The sequence below is a fragment of the Culicoides brevitarsis genome, chromosome 1 (genome assembly GCF_036172545.1).
Source record: "Culicoides brevitarsis isolate CSIRO-B50_1 chromosome 1, AGI_CSIRO_Cbre_v1, whole genome shotgun sequence".
NCBI lineage: Eukaryota > Metazoa > Arthropoda > Insecta > Diptera > Ceratopogonidae > Culicoides > Culicoides brevitarsis.
In genome coordinates, this window is record NC_087085.1 from 45,031,214 (window position 1) to 45,049,324 (window position 18,111).

Below are 18,111 nucleotides of genomic sequence, written 5' to 3' on the forward strand. Positions count from 1 at the left end.
CCTTCAAAAAACTAAAACTATAAAAAAAATTAAATTATAATTTTTTATGTTTAATCGTTGATTTGATTGGTAACATATAACATTTATATAGTGCAAATTTGTTCAATAGTTTCCAATAAAATGTTAAAATATCGCCCTGTTATTATGTTTAAAAAAATAATAATAATGTAAAGTAACACAAAATAATAATTTTTTTTACCAACAAATGCCTTATATCATCCTCTATTATAATATTATTATTATTATTGTTATATACCTTTCATCCCGCAACATACATAAAATCCAAAACAACTACAATAGTACAATGTTACAAATAGTATTATACATAAACAAAAAACCATATAATCAAAACAATAGTTCAAACTTTCATGTTACATTTTTTTTATTACATTTATTTATCATATCACATTTTTTATTATATTAAAATAATAATTATTATAAATATAATGATAATAATAATATTTTTCTTTTGTATATTAATAGAATAATTTAACGGGGTTGCTATTATACTAACTAAATAGTAAAGCTGCGGACAAAATTAAATTTTTTTATATTGTATGTATATTATATAATCAATATATATAATTATTAACTTTATATTATAATTATATATAATATTGTATAATATATAATATACATATAATATAGAAAATATTAATATTGTCCGCCAAATAGTTTAAAATACAAACAAAATACTCGAAGTGTCCTATTAAATGTTATTATTTCAATATTTATAATAATAATATAAATAACTAATATATAAAATTATTATTTAATTATTATTATAAACTACGGAAACCACCTTTTTTATACCAGAACGAATGTTTATTATTTTGTTTTTACCTTTTTTTCTATATTAATTTATCTTGTTTACCTCTTACTTGCTAAACTTTTACCTAAAAAAGAAAAAAAAATAATATTAAAAAGCATAATTTATAAGATTTAATAATAATAATAATACCTATGTAATAATAATAAATGAGTTTACCATTTTTCTTATCATTAATAATAAATAATAATTATCTTATAATATTTTATTTAAGAAGTAATAAAAATCCTAACAATGACTAAATCAGATCAAATCGGCAGTAACCATCAGCTGACACGAAAGAAGAGAGAAAGAGAGAGAATGGTGTGTGTTAATACCGAAAAAAACTAAATAATAATAATTAACAACTTATTATTATCATCGCGCGATAAATATACAAAGGAACTATTTAATGATAAAAAAATAACTTAAAAGAAAAAGACTAATAATGTTATGGAAAAAAGGGATTTTGGGCAAATTTTATCACCCAAAACTATTTTTACATTGAATAGATGTTAAAAATGCGAACAAAATTATTTTTTTTTCTATATTATATGTATAATATAATATATAATATATTTTATATTATATAATATATATTATTATATTATATTATATTATATTATATTATATTAAATTATATTTTATTATATATATTATATATATTATAAAATATATAATATAATATAGAAAAAATTAATTTTGTCCGCGACATAAAAAAAAGATGACGAACATTATATATATACAAAAATATATATATATCTAAAATGTTATATATACATTAAAAAAAAGAAAATTTTAATTATTTATTGAGATGACATTATTATATCTTTTCTTTTTTGTAAGAAATTTATCATCAAGCGTAGCGTCGTCGTCAATTATTAAACAAAACCGGCATTTTTGGGCCTAAAGACGCACGCAATTTTATTTACAAAAGATGAAACATATTATTGGGGGTTGTAAAAGAATAAAAAAAAATGAAATTGAAACGATTTTGTATTTATTAAAAAATAATATAATGAAAAAAAAGGAAAGAAAAGAGAGAAAGAGGAAAATCAAGAGATATATAATACATTGTTGAGTCTCATCGTTACATTTTTTCTAAGTATTATATATTAATTGATATTTTATTGAAAAAGCTACGAAAAAAATATTTTTAAATTGTTATGTATTAAAAAATATATACAAAGAAAAAAACGATGAAAAAAATACAAAGAGAGAATCTTCATAAATTTAGTTGTGCCAAGCTAAAGTTAGAAGTGTGTGATATTCGAGTATGATCGTTCGTTTAAGTCTTATTATATTATTTTGTGTTTGTATAAAAAAAAGACATCTAAGGAGTATTTCGTACGTTAAAAAAAAGTGAATGAAGGGCAGTGCTCAAAAAACATCTGAGAGATGTAAAGAAAAAAAAAATGAGTCAGGTAAATGTGTGCGAGTCAAAATTAATTATTTATTTTTTTTTGTTAATTTTAGAATGATTAGAAATGTTAAAAAAAAAAATTGAGAGAAGAAAAAAAATTATTTTTGGTTTATTAGATTTTTTTTATGAATTTTATTTTAGGAAATTATTAAAATCAAAATTTTTCTGAGCCGCGTCTCGGATTTAAATTTATTATTTTGTGTAATTTTGGGCATAAGAGATTAAAAAAAAAATTTTTTTTGGACAACTTTTTTTCAAAATTCATTATTAATGACAAAACCTGATTGATAAACTAACGAAAAAGAAAAAAACAAGCAACAACAACGAGCACAGCCAAAATGTAATGTAAGAGAGTACACACGCAGTTGAACCAGATCGAAAAGGGCAAGAAACAAGGACAAGACACACCGAATTCTCAAAAAAAAAAAAAAAACTTTTAAAAAAATTCAAATTTTTTTTAAAAGTCACATCTACTAGCTTTTGCCATGCCAAAATGATTCTTTGGTAAATTTTCTCAAAAAAAAAATGGATTCTTATAAAATCAGAAACATCCAGAAATCGCCTAAATTTTTATTACGCGCGTACAAAAAATTCAAGAAAGTACAAAAAAAAAATTATTTATTCTTAACCTTCAAAAAAATTCAATTTCTTCAAAACAAACCCAAAAAAATAATGAAAACCAAACAAACAACACAAAAAACGGTTTCTCAATCATCTTAACAAAAAAAAAATATAACATAAAAAAAAACGCAAAACGACATTAAATACTTAACATGGATTCAAAATTATAAAAAAAATAATGGAAACGATTTTTGCATCAAAATTTCAAAAAATATTCGAAATAATAAAAAAAAATACTTAAAGCTGAGGAAAAAAAATAAAATTTCACATTAAATAAAAAAAAATAAAATAAACGTTGGCACATAAAAAAAATAATAATATTAAAAATTCATCAAAAAAAAAATTAGTAACTTTAAAAAATAATAATAATAATAAATCCACACAAAAATGGAGTTTTAGAAAAAAATATAAAATATTGATCACGCATCAAAAATATTAAAATAGAAATAAGAAAAAAATGGATTGAAAAAAATTATAAAATATTTAAACAAAAAATAGATGGCTTAGGTTTTATTATAACTTTAAAGAAAAAAATAAAATAAAATAAAACTCACCATTTGGAACACATAAAATTAAAAAAAAATATATAATCTAAAAAATATTCACAATATATACTAAAGCTGCGGACAAAATTAATTTTTTCTATATTATATGTATATTATATGTATATAATTCGTATATTATTTGTATATTATATGCATATAATATGTATGTATATAATTTGTGTATAAAAAATTTTTATACTAAATATCAAAAATTTTTATATATAAATTATATGCATAATTTATACATATTATATACAAATAATATACAAATAATATACAAATTATATACATATAATATACATATAATATAGAAAAAATTAATTTTGTCCGCCACATAAATAATGATACCCCTAAAAAAAATTCATGTAATAGAGAGCGTATTAAAAATTAAATAGTTGGAAGTATTTAATGCAAGTAGAGAAAATGCACGCGATTTTTAATTTTTTCACACACACAAAAAAAACACATAAAAATATTATTTTATTTAAATAATAATAATAATTATTATTATTATTAATAAATAGACGAGTAAAGTCATTGTTATGTTCTGTAAATTATTAAAAAAAAAATACAAAAAAATATAGATAAGAATCCATAACACTTCTGGATACTTTGCGAGAATTTTTAGTTTTAATAATCATAAAGAATAAGAAATAGGTTTTTACTGCTACCTTAACTGTCAATGATTTGCGTTGAATTTGGCATGTGCTTCGATTGGACACGTGTGTGATACTAGTATTTAAACCTAACGGAGTTCGCATGCCAAATTCGATACAAATACGATTTTTTATAATTTTTTATTTAATTACTTTTTATTATGTATTTTTTTTTTATAAAAAAGAAAACATTTTGCAAAATAAAATATAATTTTAAAAGGAACTCAACAGACGACAAAACGAAAAATATGTTCCGTGTCAGAAGAAGAAAAAATAAACAATTGTGTAAAAAATAAACGTTGGGGATCTATTTTAAAATTTAATTTTTTTGCAACATGTTCTTGTCTAGATTTATAATATAATAAACATATATAATTATAATAATACCTTTAATTTATATAGTAGAGCTACAAGTTTAAATATTTGATATAATAAAAAATAACAACCATTTTTTTTAAACGAGACGAGAAAAAGTTTTATATAGTAAAGATGTTTTAAAATATATTATATAATATAATTTAATTAATATATTTAATGCTTTTTTAACTACCTTCTTTTTTTATATATATTTTTTTTAAACAATACTTTTTCTCTGCGAAATGGCGAAAGCAAAAAGCGAAGTTTCAGAAATAAATGTCAAAAAAACAAAATTAAAAAAACACCAGAAACCTCTTAAAACATAAAATGGAACAAAAGAAATGGAACTACCTCAATATAAATCTATATTTATGAATATTAATACACAACATATATAATATTATTATTATTAATATCAAACATATTTTATAAAACAAAATAATTACACAAACCGGTAAATGTCCATAGATTTTATAATAAACAATAGAATTCACTATATACAACAGATAACATAAAATATACAATATAAATAATAAAAAAAAAGCATTCGAATATAAAAAAAGAAAATATTTATAAGTTTACCATTTATGATTAAAAAATATAAAAAAAAACAGTAAAAATTAAAAAAATAATAATAATGTAATAATATAAAAAGTAAAGATGAATGCTATAGTACATAAAAAAAATAATTGCAAGAAGAAAGAATATTATTATAATGAAAAAAAAAACAGAAGAAGAAAAATTAAAAGATGTCCAAATTTTAATTTTTTTGAATAAACTTTTTTTTTGAACAAAAAAATGATGTTTTATTTCGAAGGGCTCGAGAGTTTGTGGTTTTTGTATTTTTTTAAAATTCTATTGTATTTATCCCGTAAGGGGCATTAAATTTTATATTATAAAGAGAAAATGAAGTTTTTAGAAATATTTTTTTTCCGAAACAGTAAGTATTACTTAGTTTTAAAAATTTTGTTTTACAAATTTCAAAAAAATCTCTTAAAAAACTTTTTGTTTTTATAAAATTTATATTGTATTTGCCTCAAAATTTTTAAAACCAACTCGTTTTTGGCGAAACTATACGTTTCCGAGCATATGTTTCATGGAGAAATATTTAAGTTTTCACGTCGCCGATGTTAATAGCGAAAAAGTTTAACAAGTTCAGAGAGAAATTAAAAATTTGATATGTCTCCCTCACATTAAGGACTTGTTTCATACTTTATAGTTCATGTTTTTTCTACTTTTTTTTCTCAATATAAATTTTTTTTTAAAGTTGAAAGTTTTATTAAATATATTTTTCTTAATTAATTAATTGATAACTTAAAATAATTTAAAAAAAAATATTTTTCTTCAATATTTTTTTTTAATTTTTTAAATTTTTTTTTCTTTTTTTATTTTTCTTTTATTTTTTTTATATTTTTTAAATTTTTTTTTATTTTATTTTAATATTTTTTTAAATATTTTTTTTATATTTTTTTTTTTATAATTTTTAAATATATTTTTTTTAAATTTTTTTTACCGCATTTCGAAGAAAAAATGCGGTATTAAACTCGACTTGTTAATAATTTTTATGATTTTTTTTAAATATTTTTTCCATGTTTTTTTCATATTTTTTTTATTTTTTTTAACATTTTAATAAATATTTGCTTTTTATTTTTTTTCTCAAATATAAATATATTTTTTGCATGATAGATGATTCGAAAGAAATCTCTTAAAAAACTTTTTTTAATATCTTTTTTTAATTTTTTTTTAAATAATTTTTTTTAATATTTTTTTCAAATATATTCTTAGCATGTTAGATGATTCGAAGGAAAATCTCTTCAAAAAACTCAATTTTCTAATTTTTATTTTTTTTTCGAAAATCTATATAATTAACGGCTGATTTGAGGCTCGTGACTGAATTGCATGAGGAAATCCAAGTGACAGAGTGAGACGATCGAAATTGATAAGGACCACTCATGGCACTCTGCCCCAATGCAAAAAAAAATAGAAACATGCCCCAGGTGACAAACAACGACTTCTGACCGGCCCCAGCTCACAATCAAATGTCGGTACGTGACCCAGCTCACAGAAAATGATTTTGTACATTTCCCAGCTCACAGAAAAAAATTCTGTACAAACACTATGCTCACATACGGGTTTCTGTAGCGACGTACAGACATCATCGTACCGTGTATGCGTATAGAAACAGACATCCAGCCTGGAATAATGGAAGCGATATTGGAAATAATGGAAATGCTGTTGGAAACAGCTCTGACAAGCCAAAATTTGACAGTCAGTTTTGAGGAATCAATCGATTGGGATCGACGTCAAGTTTCTCTACAAATAATATCCTAATTTTGATCGCAGCTTGGAATATCTGGAAATATGGCTTTGTTCCGTATCTCATCAACAAAATTAGCGGAAGCGAATCAAGTGAGTCTCAAAAAATCATCCGAAAAAAAAATTCATCAAAAAATTTTCGGTCATCAAAAAATCATCATCAAGAGAAGAAGAAAAAAATGCGAAACACGACGAGATTTCCAAAAATTGTGAATGAAGTTCGAACCAGCGCGTACAAAACCCGAAAAAATCAACCTTGAAGTCCCCGTAAAAAAGTTTTATCGAAATTGGCATGAAAAAAATTATGTAATTGCCGCGTACGAAATGGGCATCGTATGATACAATCAAGTCTTCGTGAATGATTTTCAGCCGCAAAAAAAATTATCTGAGCGATTTGAGGCCATTTAAGCAGCTTCGCGATAAGAATCGTTTGACCTTTCATACATGATTTCGGGAAAAAAAGAATTTTTTTACACACGTTATGTAACGAGAGACACAAATGGGACGTTTTCGCGTATAAAACGTGTGCAGTTCGATTCATTCAAGGCTCGTGCATCGTGTGGGGCCATACGTAATATGCACTTTATCGATATATCGTTGATGCACTTGGAGGTTTTTGTGCAACACACAAAAGGTTTTCAATGAAAATCACCGTGCGAGCGATTAATTATTACACAAAACACTGTTAGAGGTGATTTGATGACGTTTACATTGAATTTGACAAATGCTAAATGTGAACTTTGAAGGAAGTTGGAACAAAAAACGACCTTTGAAGCTTCTCAAGTATTCTAAAAAAAATTTTTTTTTGCTTCAAACCTTTGTCAATTCGCTATTGGAGCAAAATTTTGAATCAAAAATGACAAAAAATCACAAAAAAACGTAAGAAAAATGCAAATCTGAGGCGATTTTAATGAAAAAAGTCCCAACACATGTGATCGACTGTTCGTTACGTGTCTCACACTCATATCTCGCATATAAATTGAGCCACTGATAATCGCTCTATTTTTATTTTTCACAATTATTATCATCATGAGACAAAATTCCCTCAGTTTTTTTTTCTTGCTTAATTAATTGCCTCATAAAATAAATTCGACCTTCGAGGGTTTTCTTCGCGCAACTGAGCGAAATTACAGTCTTGTTGTAATAAAAGTCTCGCTGTTATCATCTAAAAATCGTGAATCAGCCGATCTGGTCATTAAAATTGCATGATGAGACGACTAAAAGCCGGTATAAACATAAACAGTTGGTCTCGTCGCTGCGTGAATGACTAGAAAAGAATAAATTGAGTGATTTCAATGTCACGTCGAACTAATATTGAAAAAGTTGTGTTAACGAGTGTTAAATATTTTATAGAGTAGTTTTTTATGCGTGTGTAAAAAAAAAATACAACTTGAATTTTTTATTTGGTTTTTGAACTTTCTTCTTACATTCCGTTATGATGGTCAAGTTTGTACGAATTTTGTACGAAAAATGGAATAAAAGGTAAAATTAAACGTAAATATGCGTGTTGAGCATGAATGTGTGGGTTCTTTAAGTGAATGAAAGGCGATTTTTTGACATAAATTGCTACTTTTGATTTTTAAAGTTTAAATTTTAAAAATTGTAATTTTCTCAAAATTTTAATATTTTAAAACAAAATAAAAATTAAAAAAATATTAAATTAAATTAAAAAATTTAATTAATAATTAAAAAAATAAAAACTAACAAAATTACTTTTTAAGAGAAATTTTAAAATTAAATATTTTAAATTTATTTTCTTGATCTAAAAAAATTGAAAAAGTAAAAATTTGAATGAAAAAATATAAATAAATAATATTTTCGTCGAAATTCAATTAAATCCTAATCTTTTTTCTCATGTCTCGAAGGTGACTTAATCTAAAAATGGCGTTTTTTGTCAAAATAGAGGTCAAAAGTCAAATTTCTAAAAATTTTTTTAATAAAATAAAATTAAATTGATTAAAAATTTGTAAAATGTTTCATTTTGAACTATTTTACCAAAAGTTATCTTAAAAAAAAGTAATTTTTAGATTTTTTAATTTTTAATTTCAATTTAATTCATTAATTTTTTAATTAAATTTTTTTTCTCATGTCTCGAAGGTGACTTTTTTGTCATAATAGAGATCAAAAGCTCAAATTTTTAAAAAATTATTTTAATAAAAAAAAATAAAAATTGGTTAAAAGTTATTTATTTTTTTCAATTTGATTAATTTTAACAAATTTTTTTTAAAAAGTAAATTTTCAGAATTTTTAATTTTTTTTTCATTAAATTAAAATTAAATTTTTTTTTTATTTATTATTTTTTTATTTATTTTTTTTATAATTTAATTTTTTTATTTATTCTAATTTTGTCAATTTTTCAAAAATCCTTGAATAAATGACACAATTTTTGTTACATAACAGTTAATTGACTTTTCCCGTCGTTGCAAATAAAACCAAAAATAAGCGAGAATTCATTTTTAGCACTTTGCAACAAACAAAAATCATCATCTTGGATGATAAACAAGAGATCGTGTGCAAGTCACATTAACTCTCGTTCGCTAAATAATTTATGCAATTTAATTGGCAAATAGCCCAACTACTTTTTTTGCTCGTCAACTTTTCTCCGATAATAAAAAAAAAAAAAAAATACAAAACTTTAAAGTTTGCGAGAATTTTCTGAATTTTATCACGTCACACGAGATTTGAAAGAGAAACTTGAAATTTTGATAAAAATAGATTTTTATTTGTTTGTTTGTTTTTTTTTTTTTGCAGAAATTCTTACCGTTGATCGCTACCTATGTTCGCAATGCTTCGGATAGTACCGACTTGAAGGCAATTTTGGCGGAGAAGATCCCAAAAGAGCAGGAACGCATCAAGAATTTCCGTAAGCAACATGGAAACACGAAAGTTGGCGATGTCACGGTCGACATGGTAAGTCGTTATGAAACCATTTCCTTCAATTTTAGTTAAATAGCGGATCATAAAATTAAGTGTTCGTCTAGTTAAGCTTCAATTAGACAATTTATTTCGTGCGAGTTATCATACGACGACTTATCTTTTGTAATTTTTGTCACGTGCTTGTTGTCACAAAGTACAATACCGATGAAAATGAGTGAGACAAACAAAATTTTTTAATTTTGCCAATTTACACCTTCAACTTTTTTTTGTTCAAAATTTTCGGATTATGCAATTTTTTTTCTTTGTAGATGTACGGCGGCATGCGTGGAATCAAAGGCTTGGTTTGCGAAACTTCCGTTCTCGATCCCGATGAGGGCATTCGTTTCCGTGGTCTTTCCATTCCCGAATGTCAAAAAGTATTGCCAAAAGCTCCCGGCGGCGAAGAACCCTTACCCGAAGGTCTATTCTGGCTTTTGATCACGGGCGACGTCCCCACGAAGGCTCAAGTTGATGCCATCTCGAAGGAATGGGCGAATCGCGCTGCTTTGCCGGGACACGTCGTTACGATGCTCAACAACATGCCAACATCCCTTCATCCAATGTCGCAATTTTCGTGCGCCATTACCGCCTTGAATCACGAGAGCAAATACGCAAAGGCTTACGCTCAAGGTGTGCACAAAACCAAGTATTGGGAATACGTGTATGAGGATAGCATGGATTTGATTGCCAAATTGCCCGTTGTTGCGGCGACAATTTATCGTAACACGTATCGTGATGGCAAGGGAATCGGTGCTATTGATCCCAAATTGGATTGGTCTGCGAACTTCTGCAAGATGTTGGGATTTGAAGAGAAGGAATTCGTTGAATTGATGCGATTGTATTTGACCATCCATAGGTAAAAATTCTTTTTTTTTCTTTAAAAATTAAAAAAAAAAATTTTTTTTGATATCTTTAAAAAAAACTAAAAAAAAATTTTTTTTAAGTCGAATATTTAAAAAAATAATTAATTTAATTAAACTTCATTTTAACAAAAAAATAATTTAAAAAAAAATTTGAGTAAAAATTTTTGAATAAAAAAAAATTAATTTAACTGCATTTGACAAGAAAATTTAAAAAATTTTTTTTGAGCAAAATTTTAAGTTGAAAAAAAAAATTAGTTAATTTTACTTCATTCAAATAGAAAAATTTTTGAATTCTTTTTTTGTTATGAAATTTATTGAAAAAAATTTTTGAATTAAAAAAAAATTCTAATTTAAGTTAACTTTATTTTAACAAAAAAAAAAATTAAATAATTTTTTGAGAAAAAATTATGAAAAACATTTAAAGTAAAAACATTTAAGTAAAATTAATAAATTTTGAAAAATTATTTATTTAATTTAACTTCATTTGAAAAGAAAATTAAATAATATTTTAAAGTAAAAATTTGTGAAGTTAAAAAAACTTAATTTAATGCTTATTTGATTTAACTTCATTTGATCAGAAAATTATTTAATTTTTTTTTTAAATTATTATAAAATTATAAATTATTATTGAATTATAAAAATTATTGAATTTAACTGTATTTGACAAGAGAATTTAAAAAAAATCTTTAATTAATGTAACTTCATTTTAAAATAGAAAAATTATTGATTTTTTTTGTTATGAAAATTATTGAAAAAAAATTTAAAAAATTCCTGAAATTAAAATTAAATTTTTTCATTTTAACTCAAAAAAAAAAAAATCAAAGAATTTTTTGAGAAAAAATTTTGGATTAAAAAAAATAAAAATTATTTAAACAGAAAATTTTAGAAAAAAAAATTTTTTGAGGAAAAATTAATAAATTTTTAAAAATTATTTATTATTTAAAATTAATTAACTTAATTTGAAAAGAAAAAAAAATTATTCAAAAAATTTTTTGAGTTAAAAAAATAATTTAATTTAGCTTCAGGAGATTAGCTTCAGAGAAAAAAATTTTCAATTTTGTTTTTAAAAAAAAATTATTTAATTTTTTTGAGTTTAACTCTTTGAAAATTTAATTTTATATTTGACAAGAAAATTATTGAAATTTTTTTTAGCAAAAAATTATCAAATGCAAAAATTCAAATAAAATCTCTAAAATTTTATTTTTTTCAAAACATTTTTGTTAAAAAAAATTAATCTTTTTGAAGAATTTTTGAAAAATTAGATGAAAAAAATTAATAACATTTTTTTCTTCTTTTCAGTGATCACGAAGGCGGCAACGTTTCCGCTCACACAGTTCACTTGGTTGGATCTGCCCTCTCGGATCCTTATCTCTCCTTCGCTGCTGGCATGAACGGTTTGGCAGGTCCCTTGCACGGCTTGGCTAACCAAGAAGTATTGGTTTGGCTGCAAAAATTGCGCTCCGAATTGGGAGACAATGCCGACGAAGCTAAAGTCAAAGATTTCATCTGGAAGACCTTGAAATCGGGTCAAGTTGTTCCCGGCTACGGTCATGCTGTGCTCCGCAAAACAGATCCTCGTTACACGTGCCAACGTGAATTCGCATTGAAACACTTGCCCGACGACCCGTTGTTCAAACTCGTCAGCAACATCTACAAGGTTGTGCCTCCAATTCTCACCGAGCTCGGCAAAGTCAAGAACCCCTGGCCCAACGTAGATGCCCATTCCGGCGTTTTGTTGCAATATTACGGACTCAAGGAGATGAACTACTACACCGTCTTGTTCGGCGTGTCTCGTGCTTTGGGCGTTTTGGCATCTCTCGTGTGGGATCGTGCTCTCGGTCTCCCCATCGAACGTCCCAAATCCATGTCTACTGACGGCTTGATCAAACTCACATCCAAGTAAACGCTTTCACACAATCGCTGGAACGAAACACAAAAAATTAACGAAAAAAAAGAACAACCTTGAAAAAAATCCCCAACAAATTAAAAAACCACAATAAGTTGACTAAGCTAAATTATTTTAGTATGTAACACATTCTTTTTCTCTATTTAAGTTTTCATTTCTCACGTTAATATAATAAGTTATTACCATTTCTTAAAAAAAATACGAAACTTAAAAAGAAGAAAATTTGTGATTGATAAGATTCTATCAATTATTCATTAGCAAGCTCACAACCCAGTCATAGTTGAATAAAAATTATTTTATTTAATAACTTTTATTTTCAATTCTTGCACCAAAATCTTGAGAAACCAAAAACAAAGAATAGTCAAAATAGAGTAAAAAAAATGAAGGAACAGAGAAGTTTTAGAGACCAAATATCTGACGAATAATTAAAATCTTTAAAAATAAATTAAAATAATAAAAAAAAGAATAATAATGAAGTAATTGATAGACAATAGCTCCTCCAGCATAATAATCCAGAGGTGACGAGATACCTTTTATGAAATATTGTACTTATTATATATACAGCAATAAAGTCCGTTGAAAACTTAATTTTTTGTGTCTTTTTTTTAATTTAATTTTTTTCTTATTTAAAAAAAAAGTTGTTGAATTTTTTTTTTGCCAAATGAAGTTTTTTTTTTATTTTTTTCGATTTTTTTTTCTTTTTCAATTTTATTATTTATTTTCGAGCATTTTTCCAAAGATTTTTTTCAAAAGTTTAAGCTTTCGAAAAACTTCTATTTAAAAATTTCTATTTTTTTATTAAATTTTAACGAAAAATTATTTTTTTTAAATTCTTTATGAAAATTTTTAAATTAAATAAATTTAATTTCTATTTAAAAATTTTAGTTAATTTTAAAAAAATAAATTTTAACGAAAAACTTTTATTTTTTATAAATTTTTTCAAAAATTTCATATAACTTATCTAAAATTTAATTTTTTTTACAGTTTACAATTTTGGATATTCTCTCTTAAGTTTGGATAAAAATTTATCATTTTTAGCCCTCATAATAAGAGGATTTTGACTTAAATTTTTTTTTTTCATCAATTTTTTTTGCTAACATCTATAAATGGCTCCTGTACATCGGAAAACCAAAATTTGGAAAAATTCCAAAACAAAAGTTGTTTCTAAAGACAAAACCTTCAATTTGAGACGGAGAACGGTGATCTAACTCAATTTTCAAAAATGGGTACATGAGCCCTCATAATAAGAGGATTTTGACTTAAATTTTTTTTATTCAAAATATCATTTATCATTTTTAATCATTTTGCAACTCAAAACTACCAAAAAATTGAAACTGAAAAAAAAAATTTTCTTTGACATAGTTTTGTTTTAAAAACTAAATCAAGAGCAAAAAAAACTTTGTCAAAAACTGTGTCAAAGCAATTTTTGTCAAATCTTGCTCCAAATGGATAAAAATTTATCAGAGGGCTCTAATTTATCATTTTTAAACATTTTTCAACTCAAAACTGCCAAAAAATTGAAACTGAAAAAAATTTTTTTCCTTTGACATAGTTTTGTTTTGAAAACTAAATCAAGAGCAAAAAAAACTGTGTCAAAAACTGTGTCAAAGCAATTTTTGTCAAATCTTGCTCCAAATGGATAAAAATTTATCAGAGGGCTCTAATTTATCATTTTTAAACATTTTTCAACTCAAAACTGCCAAAAAATTGAAACTGAAAAAAAAATTTCCTTTTACATAGTTTTGTTTTAAAAACTTTGTGTCAAAAACTGTGTCAAAGCAATTTTTGTCAAATCTTGCTCCAAATGGATAAAAATTTATCAGAGGGCTCTAATTTATCATTTTTAAACATTTTTCAACTCAAAACTGCCAAAAAACTAAAACAAAAACTGTGTCAAAAACTGTGTCAAAGCAATTTTTGTCAAATCTTGCTCCAAATGGATAAAAATTTATCAGAGGGCTCTAATTTATCATTTTTAAACATTTTTCAACTCAAAACTGCCAAAAAATTGAAACTGAAAAAAAATTTTTTTTCCTTTGACATATTTTTGTTTTAAAAACTAAATCAAGAGCAAAAAAAACTGTGTCAAAAACTGTGTCAAAGCAATTTTTGTCAAATCTTGCTCCAAATGGATAAAAATTTAACAGAAGGCTCTATTTTATCATTTTTAAACATTTTTCAACTCAAAACTGCCAAAAAATTGAAACTGAAAAAAAATTTTTCCTTTGACATAGTTTTGTTTTAAAAACTAAATCAAGAGCAAAAAAAACTGTGTCAAAAACTGTGTCAAAGCAATTTTTGTCAAATCTTGCTCCAAATGGATAAAAATTTATCAGAGGGCTCTAATTTATCATTTTTAAACATTTTTCAACTCAAAACTGCCAAAAAATTGAAACTGAAAAATTTTTTTTCCTTTGACATAGTTTTGTTTTAAAAACTAAATCAAGAGCAAAAAAAACTGTGTCAAAAACTGTGTCAAAGCAATTTTTGTCAAATCTTGCTCCAAATGGATAAAAATTTATCAGAGGGCTCTAATTTATCATTTTTAAACATTTTTCAACTCAAAACTGCCAAAAAATTGAAACTGAAAAAAATTTTTTCCTTTGACATAGTTTTGTTTTAAAAACTAAATCAAGAGCAAAAAAAACTGTGTCAAAAACTGTGTCAAAGCAATTTTTGTCAAATCTTGCTCCAAATGGATAAAAATTTATCAGAGGGCTCTAATTTATCATTTTTAAACATTTTTCAACTCAAAACTGCCAAAAAATTGAAACTGAAAAAAAATTTTTCCTTTGACATAGTTTTGTTTTAAAAACTAAATCAAGAGCAAAAAAAACTGTGTCAAAAACTGTGTCAAAGCAATTTTTGTCAAATCTTGCTCCAAATGGATAAAAATTTATCAGAGGGCTCTAATTTATCATTTTTAAACATTTTTCAACTCAAAACTGCCAAAAAATTGAAACTGAAAAAATTTTTTTCCTTTGACATAGTTTTGTTTTAAAAACTAAATCAAGAGCAAAAAAAACTGTGTCAAAAACTGTGTCAAAGCAATTTTTGTCAAATCTTGCTCCAAATGGATAAAAATTTATCAGAGGGCTCTAATTTATCATTTTTAAACATTTTTCAACTCAAAACTGCCAAAAAATTGAAACTGAAAAAAAATTTTTCCTTTGACATAGTTTTGTTTTAAAAACTAAATCAAGAGCAAAAAAAACTGTGTCAAAAACTGTGTCAAAGCAATTTTTGTCAAATCTTGCTCCAAATGGATAAAAATTTATCAGAGGGCTCTAATTTATCATTTTTAAACATTTTTCAACTCAAAACTGCCAAAAAATTGAAACTGAAAAAAAATTTTTCCTTTGACATAGTTTTGTTTTAAAAACTAAATCAAGAGCAAAAAAAACTGTGTCAAAAACTGTGTCAAAAACTGTGTCAAAGCAATTTTTGTCAAATCTTGCTCCAAATGGATAAAAATTTATCAGAGGGCTCTAATTTATCATTTTTAAACATTTTTCAACTCAAAACTGCCAAAAAATTGAAACTGAAAAAATTTTTTCCTTTGACATAGTTTTGTTTTGAAAACTAAATCAAGAGCAAAAAAAACTGTGTCAAAAACTGTGTCAAAGCAATTTTTGTCAAATCTTGCTCCAAATGGATAAAAATTTATCAGAGGGCTCTAATTTATCATTTTTAAACATTTTTCAACTCAAAACTGCCAAAAAATTGAAACTGAAAAAAATTTTTTTCCTTTGACATAGTTTTGTTTTAAAAACTAAATCAAGAGCAAAAAAAACTGTGTCAAAGCAATTTTTGTCAAATCTTGCTCCAAATGGATAAAAATTTATCAGAGGGCTCTAATTTATCATTTTTAAACATTTTATAACTCAAAACTGCCAAAAAATTGAAACTGAAAAAAAATTTTTTCTTTGACATAGTTTTGTTATGAAAACTAAATCAAGAGAAAAACTAAGTTTGTTATTTTTATTTTATTTTTTAAAAATTTTCAAAAAATTAAAATATTAAGTAATTTTTTCGATAATCTTACTAAAAAATCAATTACGTATGCAAAAAATTTTTTTTTCTAAAAATTAAAATTTTTTAACATTTTCTGAAAAGTTTTTCAATCTTTTTAAATGTTAGGCCGCTCCAATTTTTTTTTATTTTTGCCTCCCCCTCCTATTTTGAAAAAAAATTCCCTCAACGTCACTATGGATTTCCTCATGCAAGTCGTCACGAGCCTCTGATCGAAAAAAGTCGATGAAAAAATTCGATTCATCATCGCCGCAAACAACAAAATCTTTAATTTCACACAAAAAACTTTTAAAATCTCGTATTTTTCACAATGGTTGGTGAAACAGAGTCTCCATCAAAGCCCTCTGAGGAGAAGAAAATGAGCGAAGCCCAAATAATTCTCACAAAATGCGACGAAAAAGTAGATGCAAAAGCAACAAAGACCCCAAATGGAGATGAAACCGCCGGCGTTTCAGAAGAAAACCCCTCAAAAAAAGTCAGAAAACGCACAAAAAGAAGGAAATTAAACCCCGATGCGCCTCGTTATCCCCTTACTGGTTACGTGCGATATACAAATGAACGTCGAGCAAGCATCAAGGAAGAAAATCCATCGAAAAGTCACATTGAAATCACGAAACAACTTGCTACAGAATGGCTTGAACTGCCCGAGGAGAAGAAACAAGCGTACATGAACGAAGCGGAAAAGGACAAAATGCGATATTTGGAGGAAATGAAGGAATACAGCAAGACCCATAACGTCGAATTGCGTCGAAAGAAGAAAAAAAAGAAGGGAAATAAAGACACAGCAGCTGAAAATGACGGCGAAACGAAAGAAAAACCCGCAGAATCAACTTCCGTCCCACAAACTGCGGAAAAACCCCTGAAAGAAGGCGATCGTGACATCCAAATATTCACGGAGGAGTTTTTGGAGCACAACAAAGAAGTTGAGAGTGAATTGAAAATTGTTCGTAAAAAATTGACGGATTTGCAGCAACAAAACTCAAATCTCGAACGTTACGTCGAAAGTATGAAAGGAGGCGTCGAAAAGCTCCAAATCGAACAAAATGCTCTCAACACGAAAAATTCCGCCCTCGAAAAGTACCTCAAAGAGCTCCGAACTTTACTGTCAACGGCACTACAAGGCATTCCGCTGCCCGACAAGAAACTCCTTCCAACGATGGAAAATATCGACGCGTACATGCACGAATTGAGTAATCTCAATGGCTCGCCCGCTACACTGACAAAGGCCAAAGAAGCCATTCGAAAACTCGATTTTCAATCAATAAACACCTAATTTGCTAATTTTAACTTTTTTTTGCTTTTATTTCATATTTGTCGCGAATCCAGAGCGAAGATCATGCTGCAAAACATCATTTCCAAACTTTACTTTTTCTTTGGCTTGACCATGTTGTAAAGAATAATCAATCCGATGACGCCGTATGTAGCCTTTGCAACCTTGAAATTGAAGAAATTAACGTTTAAAGATGATTTTTTGATGAAACATTGGGGAAAAAATTAAATTTCTTACATTGGCACGGCCTGTAACTGTCGAGGAATTGAAGATTTTCGACAATCCTGTTAGTTTTTCAGCGCCTGAATCTGCTCCTGCCATAACTGAAGGACAAAATGACACGTTAGAGGTGTTAGAAATGGAAATCTGATGGAAATACTTACTTTAAATTGGGTTTT

At 25.6% G+C, this 18,111-nt stretch overlaps 2 protein-coding genes across 2 annotated transcripts; both read left to right on the forward strand.

Annotated features, from left to right (window-relative positions):
* The first annotated feature begins 6,687 nt into the window (after positions 1-6,687).
* Positions 6,688-12,999, forward strand: LOC134827904 (probable citrate synthase 2, mitochondrial). Its single transcript, XM_063840776.1, has 4 exons — positions 6,688-6,819; positions 9,478-9,636; positions 9,912-10,498; positions 11,805-12,999. The coding sequence occupies exons 1-4, from the start codon at positions 6,772-6,774 to the stop codon at positions 12,406-12,408; spliced, it is 1,398 nt and encodes a 465-aa protein (XP_063696846.1). The 5' UTR covers positions 6,688-6,771; the 3' UTR covers positions 12,409-12,999.
* Positions 13,000-16,676: 3,677 nt separating this feature from the next.
* LOC134837184 (high mobility group protein 20A) lies at positions 16,677-17,875 on the forward strand. Its single transcript, XM_063852546.1, has one exon. The coding sequence runs from the start codon at positions 16,754-16,756 to the stop codon at positions 17,714-17,716; it is 963 nt and encodes a 320-aa protein (XP_063708616.1). The 5' UTR covers positions 16,677-16,753; the 3' UTR covers positions 17,717-17,875.
* The last annotated feature ends 236 nt before the right edge of the window (positions 17,876-18,111 follow it).